At 44.1% G+C, this 18,868-nt stretch overlaps 2 protein-coding genes across 3 annotated transcripts; one reads left to right on the top strand and one right to left on the bottom strand.

The window, feature by feature from the left end:
• Window positions 1-4,094: 4,094 nt before the first annotated feature.
• LOC114066881 (retinol dehydrogenase 10-like) lies at window positions 4,095-5,410 on the bottom strand. Its single transcript, XM_027901923.1, has 2 exons — window positions 4,837-5,410; window positions 4,095-4,399 (listed from the first exon to the last, which is right to left on the bottom strand). Exons 1-2 carry the CDS (start codon window positions 5,126-5,128, stop codon window positions 4,110-4,112), a joined length of 582 nt encoding a protein of 193 aa, XP_027757724.1. The 5' UTR covers window positions 5,129-5,410; the 3' UTR covers window positions 4,095-4,109.
• A 2,075-nt stretch (window positions 5,411-7,485) lies between these two features.
• Window positions 7,486-16,996, top strand: RPL7 (ribosomal protein L7). 2 transcript variants are annotated; one of them, XM_027901938.1, is made up of 7 exons: window positions 7,486-7,578; window positions 8,633-8,735; window positions 9,512-9,678; window positions 10,330-10,467; window positions 10,829-10,938; window positions 12,069-12,279; window positions 16,984-16,996. In XM_027901938.1, exons 1-6 carry the CDS (start codon window positions 7,565-7,567, stop codon window positions 12,275-12,277), a joined length of 741 nt encoding a protein of 246 aa, XP_027757739.1. In that variant the 5' UTR covers window positions 7,486-7,564; the 3' UTR covers window positions 12,278-12,279; window positions 16,984-16,996. The 2 variants fall into 2 exon arrangements, with proteins under 2 accessions (XP_027757739.1, XP_027757738.1); XM_027901937.1 differs by lacking the exon at window positions 16,984-16,996 and adding an exon at window positions 15,144-15,208.
• Window positions 16,997-18,868: the final 1,872 nt, after the last annotated feature.

Below are 18,868 nucleotides of genomic sequence, written 5' to 3'. Positions count from 1 at the left end.
TCTAGGGTACATTATCATGAAATTAAAAAAAAAAAATCAATTAAAGTTGCTAACTCCACCCATCCAAAATACTAAATATACCTACCTTGCCCTTCAGTGGAATATTGTCTTTGTATTTGATCAAAGACGTCTGAATCCTAGATTTCATGACAAAAAACTAATCTGCTATGCTAATAGGCCACAAGACTCAGCATGGTATAGTTTCAAATAACATAAGCTGCCTTTTCTATAGAAGATTCAGTGTGCACATTAAGTGTAACACTTCCATATTTGAACTAAAACTATAGGCGTAAGTGAGCTTTATTTAGCGCCAGGGAGCTTGAAGAGACTAGAATAACAATATATAATTACTGATATATTATAGACAACTATAAGCCACTGTTACTCTCCAAGCAATCCTGTCAGTCTAATTAGCTGATAAGAGCAGCAGCTGCAAAAATGGGTATTTGATTTAGTAACCCTGTATTAACCATCTTTCCAAGGTATATTTAAATTTTAGAGGTTTTAGACTACTCATGAATGTCCTAAATACTTACTAGTATTTCCCTCTTTAATCAGTATTTATCTCTTCCTGTATCAAGGTCAGGCCACCTAAAAAATTACTTCAAAATTCTTACAGATATGCCAGCATACATTTAAAAAAAAAAAATTGTAAATAAATGAACATAACTACTCCAACTAAGAAATCAGTACACAAGTCTTTGAACTCTGGGTCCTAGTCTTTCTCTACTTGGATTTTTTTTTTTTTTTTTAATATGACAGAGCTAGAGGAGAATGCTTTTGCTTCCCCCTTTTGGTAAGTTGAAGAGAACTCTAGGAGGAGACTAAGCTGAAAGATTTGGAGTATCCACATGTCAGAAACACAGATCATTGTTCTCTCAGAGGTGAATACTATGGATCTGTTGTACAGAAGGACCTTCACGTAAGAGATTTTCAGACCCTGCTCATCACCTTGCTCTTACCCCTGCCCTAACAACCAAATATAGAAGCATTTCCCAGGTAATGCACAATATTAATATCCATCTATCCAGCAATAAATAATTCTTCTGGAAAATAATGTTAGAGTAGGTGCAAGACATGCAAAATGCCCTAAAAAATAAGAATTTGTACAGGCATTCTGGTCAACACAGTGGTGTAATCAAAAACACAGTATTTTGATACTTAAGCTTTATTGTAAAACTACGAGAAAAAAAATCTTATTCCTATGTTTCCTAAAAACTGATTAGGCAACAGCTTTAACTTATAATGTGATTTAAGTTTTTTTTAAAGTTTGAATCTTAACACATGACAGGAGGAAAACTTCTTAGTCTGCGGAAGTTCAGTTCTAATAATTGACAAGTGCAGCCAAGTAAGTTATTATTCTTGCAACAGACCAGCAGGAAAGATAGTGTTACACTCCTGCTACAATTTTATGCATCTGCAAATTATAGTAAACCAGAGCTGGCTTGTTTCAAACCGGGAACGGATTTTGTCCCCATGTTTTCAATATCAGAAGCATTCAAGTTATCACAGCATGAAATAACAGGTTTTTAATACTGCAGTGGATTTTATGCTGTGGAAATTGCTACATGATGCAGTGGTGACATGTTTATATAGAACACTCACAGTAAGGATTACACAAATCATAAATGTCAGCAAAATGGAAAGCATCTGTTTAGGCTGTGGCATGCTAAGGATCTCGACTGCCAGTTTGTGATATGGTACACAGCCCAGTTGAAGTCACAACAGCAAAACAGTGACAGATTTTCATGTCACCGCCTACTGCAGAAGTTGGGCAGCCTTCAGATGGTAGTTGCTGACATAAAAGCAAGCTCAGATCACCTGCATTCTGCATGGAAAGCAGGCAATCAGTCTGATATCAGATGTTTCAAGGAACAGTACTAGAGCCCTATTTTCAGTTTTTATATAGAAGCACAGTGAGGCTTGATTAATGATCAAGGGATGAAAAAGAATTTCCCCTGAACCACAGTAAAAAGACCCCAAAAAACCCAAACGCCCAGAAAGTACAGAAACTTAACTACTGAAGCAGTAATACATGCAAGAGCCATGTCTTTACAAAATCCATTTACAGCTTTTTGGACTAAACACCCTCCAAGAATAGTTAAAAGCCTACATAATGCTCCAGAGTATTAGCTTTGCTTTTGGACCACCAGTTTAGCTGACATGGAAAAGACTAGCTATATAAGACTTCACACATCTAGACACATTGTTCTATTTAAGTCAGCATTGACTTGCATCAAAAAAGTTGGCTTCAAATCAGCTGATTCAGATGATATCTTCTGAATTAAGTAGTATTACTTTCAACAGAAGTCCACCCACTATTGGTCAAGCCAATCTTTTCTGGGATTGTGGAGTGGAATACAAGGAAAAGAGCTCTGCCAACATCAAAAGAAAAGAGGAAAAGCAAAGCAGGACACAGGATCTACAGGAAGTGTATATATGAACAGATCCTCAATTAAATATAAAGGGTGTTGACTGCTTCTTAAAAACTTAAGCCAAATTCTCAAGTTCCACAGCTCAGATCTAGCTTTACCTTCTTGCAGTAATTTTTTTTTTAAATTTTAAAGTTACTTCACACTAACATTTAAGGATGAATGGAACTGTTATGGAAACCCAATCATAGCAGTACTATAAGTTAGGTTTCTCTTACTGTAAGAGACTCAGAACACACAGAGTGCTTTAAAAAGGTTCCTAAAACTGTTATAAATAAGTGCATGACTTAGGTTTGAAGGAAGAACAGCTGGAGAATTTAGGATCCTCCCATATTTTAACTCATGGTGATGTCATAATTTAGAGTTCTTGGAACTGTCAATTCGACATTTAAACCACATCAATAACAGTCATTAAATCTAGTGCACATCTCTGTTGGCTTAAGCACCAACTTAACTTTTATGAAGGGGAACATGCAGAGCTCTTAATTATAAGAAGTCACATGAGTTTTCTCAGAACCTTTCAGATTGCCTTAAAACATATTTTTAGAATTCAAAAGTGTTTCTAAACATACTATTTTGTGTGCACTGAAGTTTAAGAACTCTCTCTGCAAGCTTTACAATACATTGGAAAGAGACTGCTCTGCCATTAAGTATTTCACAGTCCAGATTTGAAGGGGCTCCTTTAGGGTTATGAAGCAGCATTTCACTTGCACGTTAACAGAGTTCAGTTTGGGAGGGCCTTCTAAGTTTTGAGGATGCAGCATTGTACAAAATTTTATTACGAACAGGTAAGACCAGTGAAAGAAGGTTTAAGTTGAAGTATATTTCAGATTGGTTAATCCTTTCATTGTTATGCAAGTGTATTTCATAACCTTATTTGAAGAATCAAAGAACAGTTTTAATACTAACAATGGCCTCAGTCTGACAGCTAATGCTAACCCAAGTGTGCATCATGCCCTCCTTCAACACTCCAATTTATGTAACGCCACACCACTGTGAGTTTAAAAATAAACCAAACAGGAAAACAAGATTTAAGTGAACAAAAAGAGCAAGATCACATAGTTTGTTCTCCTCGATTAGCATCTGCTAGTTATGGAGACGATGCCATCCCAGAAACCATATTAAAGATTTTCTTACTTCTAAAGGCAACCCTCAGAGAAAGCTATGAGGATAAATATGCAGGGTTCCTGAAAGTGTTCTTGGCTTGATTTCTTGAGAAATCTTTTTTGCCTTTTCTCCCAGCCTTCAAAAGCAACAATTTGCCTCCAAGGCAATTCAAACAACGTTTCCAGCAGGAGTTTTAAACTTTTTTTCCAGAAATGTGCAAGCTAGCTATTGTAACCATCATTAAAACAGCACCTTAAAGCTGCTAGTGTGCTGGCAGAAGAGTATGTGAAGAAAAGGCTGAGAAGCCATTCATTAACAGTAATAATCTTGAAGCAAATTCAGAGGTTATATTTGTAAAGGTTTTCATATCTAGAGCTACAGAAATGGGCACAAGACTTAGAACTCTAGATTCTGGCAGGATATAGCTCATTTAAAACTATTTGTTAGCAATCTTTAAATCATGATTGCTGTTAAACAGAACAGTCAGTTCAAAATACAAAACCCCCAAAGCAGCGGGCATGCAAATGAAAAGGAGAAACTGCAAGACTCAAGGAGTTAAGCAACAGCAGTTCATTTCCCAAAATTAACTGCCGAAAAGGGCAGCAGAAAGAAGTTTATAGTTACCCAGAAGTGTGCGTGGCAGTTGACCATCATGGTCCTCTCAATAAGTTCATCAGGACACTCCAGAAGATGGTGCCCGGAGACCACACCAGCATTGTTAACCAGGACAGACACCTCGCCAACCTCCTTGCGGACCCTCTCAGCTATGGAGTAGACATTCTCTCTTTTGCCCACATCACAGGTGTAGGTGTAAACCTGCAAGTTGCAATGGGGCAGCGCATCTTTCTCTCCATCACCAGCTACTAAAGAACACAGATAAGAGAACAAAAGGGGTGGGGGAGCAATAAAGTTCTTACTCACTTTTTGACATTCAAACAAGTAGTCAAACGTAAAGAGCAAATACAATCCCAAACCAGCAAAACTTCCATTTACTTCGGTGTCAGTGCAATACACAAGGACTCGTCTATTTACTACCGCTGTCAAAGCGCTTTAAGAAAAGCCGCAGGTTTTAAAGCCGCCGCTGGAGCGAGCCTAAGGCTGCGCGAAAAGGGTCTTCGCTCAGCGCTGCGGGCACGGGGCCGGCTCTGCCTGGCAGCGGCAGCCGCGGGGGTCCCACGCCCCACGGTCTCCGGCCCGGCCCGCTCTCACGGCCCGCCGCGGGCGAGGCGGCCCCGGGTCGGGCAGGTGAGCGGTGAGGGGCAGCGCCCGGAGCCCGCCCCGGCAGCGCGGCGCTTACCTCTGGGGGCAGCGGTGGCCGCCTCCTCGGCCATCTCCCGGTAGATGTGCCGTACCATGCCCGCCGTCTCCTCGTTGCTCTGCGTGTTGATGTCCCACAGCACCAGCAGTGCCCTGCGCCGGGCAAACTCCAGGGCGAAGAGGCGGCCCAGGCCGCTGCCCGCCCCGGTGATCAGGCACACCTGCCCCGCCACGCTCTTCTCCTTGGGCCGCACCAGCCACTTGGCCGCGGCCAGCACAAACGCCCACAGCACTCGGAAAGTCACCACGAAGAACTCCAGCAGGATGTTCATGCTGCCGGTGTGCGGGGGGACCCGCGGGGCCGGCGGCGCGGAGACTCCTCGCCGCCCGGCTCCCCCACCTGGGGCCGCCGCTGCCCGAGACCGCCCGCTGCGGGCGCCGAGCGAGGCTCTGCTCCCGGGGTCCCGCCGCCGAGCTCGCCTTCTCCGCCCTCGGCACCCCGCGCCCCGCCTCAGTCACACACGCCGAGGAAGGAGCCCGGACGCGACTCTGGCCGCCCGCTGCCACCGCCCCGTCCCGTCCCGCCCGCGGCCCCGCTGCTGGCAGTGCACATCTTGCTCGCTCGGCCCTCTATATAGGGCGGACCGGGGGGGGGGCCGAGTCCCGCCCCTGGGCCGGCTCGTCCCGCCCCGCATTGCCGGGACCCCCCGCCTCCGGGCTGGCCCGTCCCGCCCCGCATTCCCGGGACCCCCCGCCCCCGCCCCGCCCCGCCAAGAAGGGAGGTCCCCGCCGGGAACGGCAGTGGGAGCGGCTGGAGCTTCGCGCGGCTCGGGGCGGGAATCCCGGCGGTCCCCCCGCCCCCGGCATGGGACTACACGTTCCGGGTGCGCCGTGCCCGCCGCAGCGCCATCGTGGGGTGGCCGAGGGCGGCCGGGCTGCGGCAGGGCCGTGCAGCGCGGGCCGGGGGACCGCGAATGGGGGCTGAAGGTCCGTGCTCGGGGCAGCGGCGAGTGGCCAGGAGCCGCCGGGATCCCCGCAGGGTGCCCGGGACCCGCGGGCCTCGGGTTCCCCTGCTGAACAAAACCCCGATGGCTTCTCGGTCTGTCAGCCAGATATAGGGCCACTGGTATCTCACCAGCCACAGACTGAAATGGGAGCTCACGGGTGCCAGCACACGGAACGCATGTTTTTTTGCTGTGCGACAATAGCGGCCTCTCTCTATAGATGGGCACCCTGCGGCCCCACGGCACCCGAGCATCACGCTCCAGGGCATCTACCAGCTCCAGAGGACGAGGAGCAGAGCGTGCCCTTGCAATTTCCCACACGTGGACCAGCAAGACTCATCCCACGGTCTCTGCTCGCCTGCAGCCGCGTCCCTTTCGTCCTACGCTACCCTTTTGTTCCCTGGGCAGCTACCCGTTCTCAGAAAAGTTACTGGAGTTTTATATTTATGACCGCTGCCTCTCGGGTTTAGCAGAAATTCGAGTTCATAAATTTTGGAAAAATGTGCAGACAACCTCTTCCTTAGTAGATATTGCAGGTGTTTTAGTTCATATTTGCTGATCACCCCCTTCTATAATATTTCTAATGAGATCAAGGGATAGAAACGTCTGTATTAGCACAAAATACTACTATTGTAAAAAATCAACATCGATACAGCTGTAACTAGAATCCCGAGCATTCTCAATAAGATTCTCGGGTGTTAGTACCACCCGGCACCTCTGCGTGTGGTCAACAGGCAACAGATAAAACCAGGAAAGGAAACGCAGAGCTCGGCATTCCTTATCTCCAGCCCTGATGCCTACACTTCTGTTATACCGAACAGCTCTCTGCTGCTCAGAGTTCCACTAATTTCCCTTCTTCCCGTACATGTGTAATGATGTGCCGGCGCCTCCGCAGGTGATCTTAGGAGCACTTTAGGGTAGGATCAGAATAGGATCAGACCTACGAGCCACAGCCTTAAGCAGCCTTACAAGCCGCAGGGTTGTGCTGGGCAGCGCTGTTTCCCGAGCCGCTTCTCTTCTCCACCTGTGCAGTTTCTGTCCCTACGGCGAGCCCCAAAGACGCCCAGCCTAATGAAGGCACATCCCGGCACAAACGGAGCCCGCAGTTCCGATTTCCCCGCGCATCCCGGCGAACAATCCTGCCCGCGAGAGCCGAGCTCCAGCCGCAGGAACGGGAACATCCCCGGGACTCCGGGCTCTCCTGCGGGAAGCTCCGGGGCTGGGCAGGACCCGCCGCTCCCCCCTCCCTGCCGGGTCCGGGGGAGCGACATTTTCCCGCTCTCAGCCTCATGGCCGCCTCGGTACCGAGCGCGGGCGGCAGGTAGCGTCCCGGTGCCTTTAAGCACAGGGTTTAAACCTGGAATAGGGATAATCCTGCTTGATGCGAAACGCCTGGGGAGCCCCGCAACCGCACAGCTCGATCCCAGCCTCCTGCCAGGAAGGCCGGGTCTGGCGGCGGAGCGACTTCGGCCCCGCCTGGGGACACACCCAGTCCCAGGATACGGCCAGTCCCAGGACACAACCAATCCCAGGTCACGGCCAATCCCGGGACATGCCCTGCTCCAGCCTTACTGGGCGGAGACGGCTCCCGGACACTTTTAATTCAGGCATTCGTCGGCCACCCCATAGCCCACCCTGAGATCAGGCGCAATGGCGGACGTCCAAGCCCCGGGGTCCTAGCAGCTCGCAGGCCCCCGCCCGCGCGGGCGAATGGGCTAAGAGCTCGCCGCGCAGGCGCGTTCCCCTCTCTCTTCCGGTGCTGCGATGGCGGACAAGGAGTGAGTGCCGGCCCCTCCCGCCCCATCCACCGCCATCCACCCCCTCCACCGCTCCCCGGGCCGCACGGACACTGCTCCGCTACCCCCCGGGCCGCCGCGCCGCCGCCGGAGCCGGCAGCCGTGGGAGGGGAGGGCCGGCGGCGCGGCTGGGCCGGCGGGGTCTCCGGGCCGGGCGGGAGCGCGGTCAGGGCTGTTGGGGGGCGGGAGCAGGGAGGGATCGCGCCAGAGCGGGAGCTCGCCCGGGCGATTGTAGTCCTGTAAACTGTGCGCTGGCGAGTGTTGTTGCATCTGAGATTTTAAGATCTCTGGGATAAGAGGCAGGGGGCAGAAACTGATGCACAGAAAGTTCCACCTCAGCGTGGGGAAGAAGTTCTTTACTGCGTGGGTGACTGATCATTGCAACAGGTTGCCCAGAGATGTTGTGGAATGTCCCTCACTGGAGGCATGGAGAACTGTCTGGACATAATCCTGTGCAGCGTGCTCGGGGATGACCCTGCTTGAGCAGGGAGATTGGACCTCATGACCCCCTGTGGTCCCTTCCAACCCGACCTGTCCTGTGATTCTCTGAGCATCCAAACAACTTGAAAGTGCTATGAATTAAATTCAGAGGGCTGCCAAATTAGCTTGTCCTTTTCAAGCACCTGCTGAAATGTTTATTAGTCAGAAATTCTCTTTGAGCCAGTCTTTGTTTTATTACAAATTGTGCTACAGCAAAGTAAGGAAAAATTGCCACTGGGGGGTTCTCGGGTGTGCAGTCATCCATCCACATGGGCTGTGTGCAGCTCAGTAGTTGGTCTGTCAGGGTTCCCTGTGTGAGAGGGGAACTGTACAGGTTCTGAACCCAGGAAATCACCTAGTTCAGTCTCGAGAAAATGTCCTAGGATGCTACTCTGGGCCTGGGGACAGTGGGAACAAGGAAGTGTCCAGAGGCAGCAAGGCTTGTGCACACCTCACGTTGAGAGAGTCATCATTGATGTTTGTCATATGGAACAGTGTCCTTTGGGTTTCTTCATCTCAGCTAAAAGCCATGTTTTTTGTTTCTGTCTCCACTCAGAGCAAAGAAGGTGCCCTCTGTGCCCGAGAGCCTGCTGAAGAAGCGGCAGGCTTATGCGGCCATGAAAGCCAAGCGGCAGAAGAAGATTTTGGCTATAAAAAAGGTGAATATTCTTTGACCCTTTGGCTTAGATTGTTTATCTGTTCCAGTGGCAGCTGCTGCTACTGCTAATATGATCCAATATATGGTAATTAGGACCAGCATGTTGATATTTTTGTCAAGATTTGGACTAAAATATGCTTTTTTTGGTTGATAACAGACCAGTTCCAGGCAGTCAAGGGTCAAGCGTGCTGTTGTCTGTCACACTGAAGTTAGTCTTGTACGAGGCAGGAGGTTACAGTCTTTGTGAGGGTGAGCTTGATGCATGATCACAGAATCATGGAATGTTAAGGGGTTGGAAGGGACCTTAAAGATCATCTAGTCCCAACCTCCTGCCTTGGGCAAGGACACCTCCCTCTAGGCCAGGTTGCTCATAGCTCCATCCAGCCTGGCCTCGAACACTTTCAGGAATGGGGCATCCACAAACTCCTTGGGCAACCTGTTCCAGTGTCTTACCACTCTCACAGTAAAGAATTTCTTCCTGATATCTAACCTATATTTCCTCTCTTTCAGTTTGTACCCATTACTCCTTGTCCTGTCCCTACAGTTTCTGAATGAAGGGTCAGGAATGATGACAGTGTTCAAGGCAAAGCATACATACATACTGCTTATGTAACAGCCTGCCAGGCTCTTAAAGCATCAGTGAGGGCTGTTCTGAGCTGTGTGTTACTTTATCTGTGTCATTTGTGGGAAGTTCTAAAACGTGGCACGTTATTTGAAGTTGATTTTTATGTGTTTTAAAGCTCTGTGTAACCCTCTGCAATTCCCAATTTCCTGCAGTACCGTAAGGCCCAAAGAAAACTCATCTATGCCAAAGCCCAGGCTTACCACAAGGAGTACAGGCACATGTACCGGCAGGAGATCCGCATGGCCAGGATGGCCCGGAAAGCTGGAAACTACTATGTCCCAGCCGAGCCCAAACTGGCATTTGTGATCAGAATAAGAGGGTAAGGCTGAGCACGGGTGTAAGCAGTTTTATGTTCAAAAGCACTGGAGTTGACTTTCCTGTTACCTCTGTGTTTTGAGGGCCTAAATATGTAAATAAGATCAAGCCTTCCACCAGTGGCTTAGGTAGTGGGTGGCATTATGTTGTAAATACACCAGAGGTGTATATCATTAAGTGCCAAATCATTTCGCTTGCTATCTGTTGTCTTTAGGAGTCCCTGATTTTTAAGAAGACAATGCTGTAAATACGTGCAGACAGTTGTTCTGTCTCACCTTGAGCTCAATAAAATTGCATGTCCCTATTCCCAGACATTCTAGTGAGCTTTTCTTCAAGTGTTTGTTTAATTATTTGGTAAGATGTTAAAGAAGACTAACAGAAGATGTGTTTGGAAGAATTATGTTCAGGAGAGTACCAGGCTAGTTCTAAATTGTTTCAGTGTAATACTTTCAATCATTTCATGGAAGGAGATATTTCAACTTAACACTGAAATATACAGAGGTAGTAAGTTAATTACTAAGCTTGCTTTGTGTCATTGGTGAAATAGTGATGCTTTTTAATGTGGGAACAATGCTATTGTGTTTTGGTCTTTTTTAAGCTGTTCCCTGGTGTTTCTGGGATGTTGATAACTGAGGACTTTCCCCTCTTTCTCCAGTACCAATGGTGTCAGCCCCAAGGTCCGCAAAGTGTTGCAGCTTCTTCGCCTGCGCCAGATTTTTAATGGCACATTTGTAAAGCTCAACAAAGCTTCTATCAACATGTTGCGAATTGTGGAGCCCTACATCGCCTGGGGGTGAGTGACATGGCCAGTTTTACCTCATTGGTGTGCCAATGTTGAGCACCTGTTGTGTTTTGCTACGATGGACTTGCAGGATTTTTTTATCTTCAGTGGTCTTTCCCTCCTTTGAATTGAAAACATGATTAAGGCAGTGCTTTAAAGGTACTGCTTGATGGATATGGTTATACTCTCATACTGGTGTTCTTGGGAACCTGGTGTGAGTAAAAGTTGCTTCCCTGTTGCTCTTGTATTTAAATTTGGAATGTGCTGAAATGATCCTAAATTGTTTGTTATTGGAGTCTAAACCAGGGATGTTAACCTGGAATGTGGCTTGCAGAGACTTAGTTTTTTGGGTTTTTTAACTTGGCTGTTGCAGGTACCCCAACCTGAAGTCCGTGCACGAGTTGATCTACAAGCGCGGTTACGGCAAGATCAACAAGCAGCGCATCGCTCTCACTGACAACCGCCTGATCCAGAAACGCCTTGGTAAACACTGCTGAGCAAAACAGGCACCAGCTTGGTGCCTTGGGTGATCAGTGCTGAGCTGGACATTGGTCCTTGTGTGTCTCTGGAGCATATTAGGGCTTAGTTAATATCTCTGCTTCTATTTTAACTGCTTAAGACAAAGCAAGCCAGAAGTAACTTCTGATATAAAATATTGAAAACTGGTGAAAAGAATCAAATTTTAGCGTTTTAAGTATGTAATTTTAAGTGTGGACTCCTTGACCTTTATTAGGACAGTAGATCTTTCAGTAGTGAAAAAGCTCTGCAGCAGGAAAGAATCATCATACATAGCTTTGAACTTTCAGGCTTAATGTTAGACATTTTAAAATTGACTTTTGTGATCTGATAAACAGACTTTTTAAACGTGCTGAAAGAAGAACTAGCTAGTAAAAGTGATCAGTGTATTTAGAAAAAATGAAGGGTGGTGATCAATTGTTGGGATATGGACTGCTCCAGGAGGCCTTTTCTTCTGCAGCTGTGCCAGGATGAATGAAAGCAAACGCTTTAATATCTCCTTTTTTTGGCACTTGATTTGCATTTTGCTTTAAATTAGGCTGTGTCATGTTTGTTCCTTTTCCAGTGCAATAGATGAACGGATTATAAACATACAAGTATTGTGTTATAATCAGTTTTCTTTTTACAAGTGTATCTTATGAGCAGTTAACTTGTAATATGTTGCTGAAGACTGGAAAAGCATTAAGCAAACATGCTGTTGCATTATTCATCAGCCTAACTAAATAGTTCAATGAATTTCTGTGGGCTACTTGTAGCTGTGGTTTAAGTGTATTCAGTCTAACTTTTCTTGAAAGTACTTCCCTAAGATTCACTAAGTGTTGTTGTTTTGTTGTTCCTCATTGCTAGTTACCAGTATTTAACGGTAGAAACTGATGCCTCTTTCCAAATGTGCCAACTAAATGTTGAGTTGGCTGCAACTAGTCCATTTTAAATGGAAAAGTCAGCCATTCAGTTTCGTGACCGAATTAGTGCTTTCTGACTTCCTGAAGTTTATCAAAATAAGTAGGCATGACAGTAACAACATGATAATTTTTAGCTTGTTATTTATTGACTAGTGGTTCTGTAGCCTTTCTGAAAACAGTGTTTCTGAATTTTAGGAAAGCTTGGCATCATCTGCATGGAAGATGTGATCCATGAAATTTACACTGTTGGCAAGCATTTCAAGGTTGTGAACAACTTCCTTTGGCCCTTCAAGTTGTCCTCTCCTCGGGGTGGAATGAAAAAGAAAACAATCCACTTTGTGGAAGGTGGAGATGCTGGTAACAGAGAAGACCAGATCAACAGGCTCATAAGGAGAATGAACTAATGGTGAGATGTTGCCAAGGGCAACCCACTGTTCATCTCTGCTCTGTCGGCTGCTGCTGTTATTGTCAGACATTTAGTATTAATAGATGCTCACTCATGCTTGGGTGGTATCTACAGTACAAAGCTACTTGAGCAATACAGTGTTCTCGTTTTATTTTTCAAGTTTAATTAAGCTTAAATATTTGTGAAGAAGTTAAACTATTCTGGAAATACAACATTACCAATAACTTGCTTTAAAACTTTATTTGGTTTTAATATGGGAAGCCTTGAGATCTTGGCTAAAATTTTCAGCCCTCGTTATTGAATTCTTAATCTGATCAAAGTGTTGTGGTTACAAGTTTTTTTTTTTTTCAGGTTGTGTATAAAAGCTTGTTTAGGACTGGTATAAATTTTCAACTTGCTCAAGCTTCAGAATGATTCACTTAAAGCTTTCACGTATAATGACCAAGATGGTAATTTTGAAAGACTGATTTGCCCATTTGAGTTGTCTGTCCTTTAGAAATAGGAAGGTTTATCAACACTTAAAGTAGTTTACAGTGACAGTTGAGTCCTGAACGTACGATCTAGTTCAAAGGTAGGATCTAGTTCAAACTGTCTCTCTCATCTATTGTTGTCACTCTGTTGTTGCTGCTTTACTGAAAAGTCTCAGCCATTCAAAGCCAAAATTTTTTCAGAATTCTTGCCTTTGCTTTTTACACGCTAAACTAGCTTTGGTGTTGCCCATACACTATTTTAAGTCAAGGATAAATGCCCTTTTAGTGTGATAGGTATGCTGGAATTCAAGAAACCTTTTTTGTTTTAGTGTGCTTGGAAAGGTTAACAGGCAAAGACCCAGTTTTCCGCAAATCAATTCCTCCAAAACCAAAAAGGTTTTTGGTTGGCTTGTTGGGGTTTATTTGGTTTTTTTGTTGATGTTTGTTTGTTTTTTGTAGGGTTTTGGTTTTCCTTTTATATCAGATATGAAGTTTACTTAGGAATTCTTAACTTCCAGAGTGTTAGTTAATAAAAAAGGTGCATAGTGTTGTGAATTTTCAGTGTAAAATAGGTGCAGTTGCTGTTTGGATGAGTTCTCAGAAATGAAAGTTTGTGAAGGGAGGGAAGTCTTGCTTTGCTCTGTTTTTTTTTTTTTCTCAAGTCGTTTAAAAGTATTCTTACAGCCAACAAGGCACAACAAGCTGAGCTCGTTGAGGTCTGATGTCTGTCCAAGGAGTCAAAGGAGACCTAGGAAATACTTCCTGTTTGACTGACAGCTTTTATTGAAGGTTTTTTTGTAGGCTGCTGTCTTCTTCAGTTTTCACCCCCCCCAAGCTTCTTGCATGTTTTGTTGTTACCTCCATCTCTGAAGCCAGAAGGGTTTTAAAGCACTGGTTACAAGGCACTTTAGGAAAATAGTTGCTTACTGGGAACAGTGCCCTTGTGAAGCTCTTTAGGTCAACTGTGGGAAGAAGTGGGGTAACTTTGAGAAGAGGAATTGCTGTAGCATTTGTTGTAATATTGTCTGGGGTGACGTGGTGTTACCCATTCTAATATTCTTGTAGAAATTTTGCTGCCAGTGGCAGAATGTTCAGTACTGGCAGATACTTCCCTGAAGTTAGTGCAATGAGGCTTCATAACCAAGACTGGGGAAAACTAGTTTCGCCTTGTGCTTCTGTCTGGATTTTGAGCATAAGATGGAAACTGTTGGTTTTTAATGGAAACACTACAGCTTTTCTGTCAGGGTAGATCCTTTCTCTATCTTCCCTGCCAAACATCCGATGTGTACTGGTAGTCTTGATTTCAGTAGCCTTCCTACAGGAGGGAGGCTTCTATTTCAGTATTGCAGTGTAAACACCTGTGAGGGTTAGTAATGAGGGTTAGTACATTTGTAGAGAAATGGGGGGTATTCTGTTGGTTTCTCGTTTTTTTTGTTGGACTTGTAGCTCAGCATCCCATGTAAGTGGGGATTTACATCAGGGCTTTACTCCATCTTTTAATTTGAGAAGGGACCATGCAGTATCTTACTTTATGCTTGTAAGCAGATGTGCTTCTGTGAATGCAAACATCAAACATACATAACTCTGTAAATCTGACTGTTCTTGTCTCTTCCACTCTCTACTGCTGCTGTTTCCCTACTGCTTTAAATAGAGTGCATGCTTAAAATACAAGTAGCTTACAGGTAGAAAAAGGAACAATGTTGTAGTTTCTACTCAGGTGATGGGCAGTTAGAGTAGTAGGTTCAGGTGATGTGCTGACAATACTCTTTAAATACTGTCATTATGAATGGTTGTGTATCTGAAGACAAGTATTCCTCTTTCCTATGTGTAGATGGTTTCTTGCTGTTTGTCTTTATTTCTTATTACTTAAGTGATAGTCTCAAATGAATTAAAAAATAGACTTCCAGAACTGATTCCTTTATGTAGATGGGGGGAAAGAGCATAGTACTTCATAGCAAATTTTTTACAATTTAGTATTGGCAACATACTGAATTTCATTACTTTTCAAGCAAACTTTACAGGAACTCATCTCAAGTCAGCTTTTTGGTTTTGTATGTAAATAGACCATGAAATGTGCTTAAAATGAAAGCGCAGCAAAAGCTGGAATATGCACGATGTCTCAAGCACATCTTTAAATATCAAGTTCAGGTAGCAATGGTTCAAGGTAGAAATGTTTATCCTGTTAGGTCTGGCACTTGAAATCTGTGTTTTCAGTGGAGAGATGTTAATCTAGACATTAGTTATTGTGTGGAAGATTACTGCATTCTTAAATCCCGTGAAATGAGTGTTTCAGCCCAGATTATAAACTGTAAAAATGTATTACTTTCTCTTGTGGCCAAAGTAGTTTCCAATCTTCATGTGCCTAATGATACCTTTTTCTTTTTTTCCTTGCAGATACAGATGCCCAGCTGCAATATTTCAAATTCTGGTCTGTTAATAAAACAATCTTGCACAAAACATTGTTGTCTCCATTGGTCTCATTTTGTGACCCTCTTCTGAAGTGGCAGTGGTTGCCAGGTTCACTTTGGAGTAACCTGCTTCAAAGAGCCATGTATAGTTTGAATGAGCAATATGTAGATACCGTTTAACCTTCACTAGGAGAAAGAAAATTTTGAAGGATTTATGCAGGTAACAGGTGAGGTTTCGAGTGGCAACATTTGTTGTGATTAAAAGTACAGTAAATTACATGCTGGGCTGTATGCTATGAAGGGAGTGGGGTTCCTGCTTAGTTGCAGCGCACCAAAAAAGCTGTGTGAAAATTTTCGTATGTGAAGAAGCAGCAAGTGTGAATCGGTTCTTTAAATCCTGATTTCAAGATTGTAATTACTTCCAGCACTGAACATCTTGGTATATTTTACCAAAGGAAGCATGAAAGACTTTACAAAATAGCAATTTATCCTAGATAATTACTTAGTTTAATTACATATTTTGTTTGCAGTGTTCTACTGCAGATCTGAGAGAAGTGAAGACCACAGAATTCATGAGGATTTGAGCAGTTGACAATGTGTAGATGTAGCACAGAACAAATTTGAAACACAGGGACTAGTAAAACATGTAACTGCGTTCAAACTGATTTCTCTTCTTGCAAGCACTTTACTGGAGGAGTCTTAGCCTGCCAAGGCATTTGGTGCAACAGATGAACAAGTTGTGTCTGCTCTGACCGAAACGCTTCTATCAGGTACAGGCAAGCTGTATTTACATCACCAGTGAAGGATCTCCATTTAAAAATCACTGGCATTGGGTTTTATTTTTTATGTCAAGTTGTGCAAGAGCTTATTTCTGTGCTTCAGTTTAAATAAAACTTTATAACAGCAATGCTCGTTTATTGAAGCCTGTCAGAAGCTAGTTTTGTTTCAAAATAACTTGGGAAATTATGGTGGCCTGTTAACTAAAAATAGTTTGCTTTTGTTTGTGATTGTGGTTAGGAGTTGGCAGAAGGGCTGAGTGTCAGTCATATGGGTCACTGCTTCCAGATACTCGAACAGCGGAGTCTTAAAACCAGAACTGATAATTCCCCTGTTGTGAGTTGAGCTCCAAAGAACAGGAACAACTTCTTGTGTCAAAATATGGAAGTACTGACACCTTTGTCCATTTAAGCTGACTGCACTAAATCAGAAGAATTTTGTTTCCTCACAGCTATTTAGTGCAAGTAATTAGACTACTGGTACGTGCTTGAAAGAGGTTAAATGAGTTTGAGTTGAAAATCATAAAGTATTGCATCTTCATAATGTGATAAGCTGTTTTATAGGGGAAAAAACATTTTCATAAGGTTGCTGGATGAAGGGATAAAATAATTTCTTTGGACAACTAATAAGATTGATCTTGTAAGTGTCCAGTCTTACTTTTGTTCAGAATGCACACAAGCAATGAAATCTGCATGTCAGGGGGACGGACCTGAGAAAAGTCTGTTCAGTTGGTAGTTTGTCCATTGCTTTGCTACAGAGTTTCAGTTTTTTGATTCATACCTGTGTTCTAGTATTTTAACAGAAAAGCATGAATATAACGAAGCCATTCAAATGGATAGCAGACATTGTATGATAGGGATAGAGAATACAAGATTAACTCATTAAACTAGTGCTGTAGGACCTTGTTTGGCTGATAAGAGTGCCCTGTAGGTCCCTGATTTTATTTAAAGGAATGCGTGGACTGAAGCATTAGTTGAGAAGAAAGTTAATTTGGTTTTCATGGTACTTAAGCAACTCATTTTTCTTGCCTGCCTCTTAAATCCTCTCAGATAACAGCTGCAAAATGTTAGTGTGGAAACTAATACTAAAGTGTAGCTGTGTGTAGGCCATTTGATGTAGTTAGTCACCTTTTATAGTTGCATAGCTTTCAGGATTTTTGGTACTGCTCTTCAGGCATCTCCCGTAATAGGCATGTACAGAAACAGCTCATAATGTGGTGGCTAAGGGCACTAGAAAATGGGGCACTATCCACTTACTTACTCAGTGCATGAGTTTTGGAGCATTTATGAGGTAATCTGAGTTAATAAAAATGTAGCAGATACACAATAGTTTAGTCCCTAAACAATAACTCAGATCCTTTGTCAACATTCTGTGGTAAAGTTCAGGTTCTTGGAAACATGCTGTTGCTTACTTGCTGTCCGTAACTGCCAGCTGCTGACACATTCTGAAATAAAATTTCTGTGAACTCTTCTCCTCTTTCAGAATGACCAACGTCTTCCTGTTAGTTCCTCAGAACTGAAGCCAGGAGCTTTACCTAATAGCTATTGGAGAAGCAACAGGAGACTGAAATGTTAGCAACTCACAAATTTTGCAGGCGCGCTAAGGTTTATATGCTTTACAGTTAATTGATATTCTTTTCTTTGCCGGTGTCCAGCTCATACAGCCTGTTTCACTATCACCAAGTGTAAAGTCATACATCTGGAAACGGAATGGGAACCCATCCCAAGGATCAGTGTTTTGAGAGAAAGTTAGGAGACGTGATGGATTGTCAGCTGAACATAAGCTCCCACTTGGCCAAATGCAATTCTTGGATGCATTAAAAAGGGAATATCAAATGGTATGGGGGAGGCAATACTACTTTTGTTCCAGTAGTGCTTACACTAGTGCCAAATGCAGTATCCAGTTCTTGTGCCAAAAATCAAGCACATGCGTTATAACACTGGGAGAGCTTACTTTAAAGGCAGACGGTTACGAAATTAGGATCTACCTATAATTACCTCCATGAAGAAATGTAGTTTGATAATACAGAATTCTTTGATCTAACAAAGCTATAATAGGATGAAATGTCTTGAAATTGAAGCCAGATAAATTTTGGGATTTAAGCAAACAATTTTAATGGAACCTAATTAAGATACTGGAACACTTAACCAGCAGTGTGCCAGATTCTTTGTCAGTGGTCATTTTTAAATAGAGGCGTGGGGTTTTTTTCTTCCTGTAAAGCATATGCTATACTTCTGAGAGATTTGTTGAGGGCAGTCCTGGAAGCCTCTTTTACTCAGCAAAAGTTACTGAAAGCAGGCTCTTCAGGTACTTGGAGGATACAAGTTAGAGTTGTGCTTTAAGGTGTCTGGCCACCCTGAGTGGCATGCAGAATGGTGGTGGTGAGTCTTATGTGCTTCACAAGGGAACTTGTGGACTACCCTAGTGCACAAAATGGTGAGTCACCTAAACCTTACCATAAACAGGACTCAGGAGAAAGATGTTGGGATTTCACGTAACTTTTATGGGCTTTGCTGCTTCTGCGTGTTTGGAATGCAGACCTTGCAGATCTCTCCTGAGGACTGGGACCTGTGTGTTGTTTTAAGAATTAAGCAGCTGTCCATGCTGAGTCCCCAGCAAGCAAAATGGTGTTCCTGCTTCATACAATGAGTTTGCTTACACTTGGGTATCTAAGTGCATGGGTTTGTTCAAACCATTCCTCCCATATCCCAGTTTCCAGAAGACGGTCTTTTCCACAGAACTGTTGGTGAGAAAATCTTGGCATGTTGCTACTTACTGAAACTGCACCGAAGTCTAAGGTAGGGAGAAGATCCTGGGTTTACCTTGGATTGGGAAACTGCAGAGCAGACAGAGATACAAATCTGAAAGCAGTCAAGCTTTTGGTCTCACAAATTCCAGGCAAAATGTTCTCCTTAACTACTTTTGTAATGTCTA

This window comes from Empidonax traillii, unplaced genomic scaffold (assembly GCF_003031625.1).
Source record: "Empidonax traillii isolate 1590-97213 ecotype Southwest subspecies unplaced genomic scaffold, ASM303162v1 scaffold823:size356304, whole genome shotgun sequence".
NCBI lineage: Eukaryota > Metazoa > Chordata > Aves > Passeriformes > Tyrannidae > Empidonax > Empidonax traillii.
Note: the sequence above shows the minus strand (reverse complement) of the source record. Positions and strands in the feature narration are given on the sequence as shown.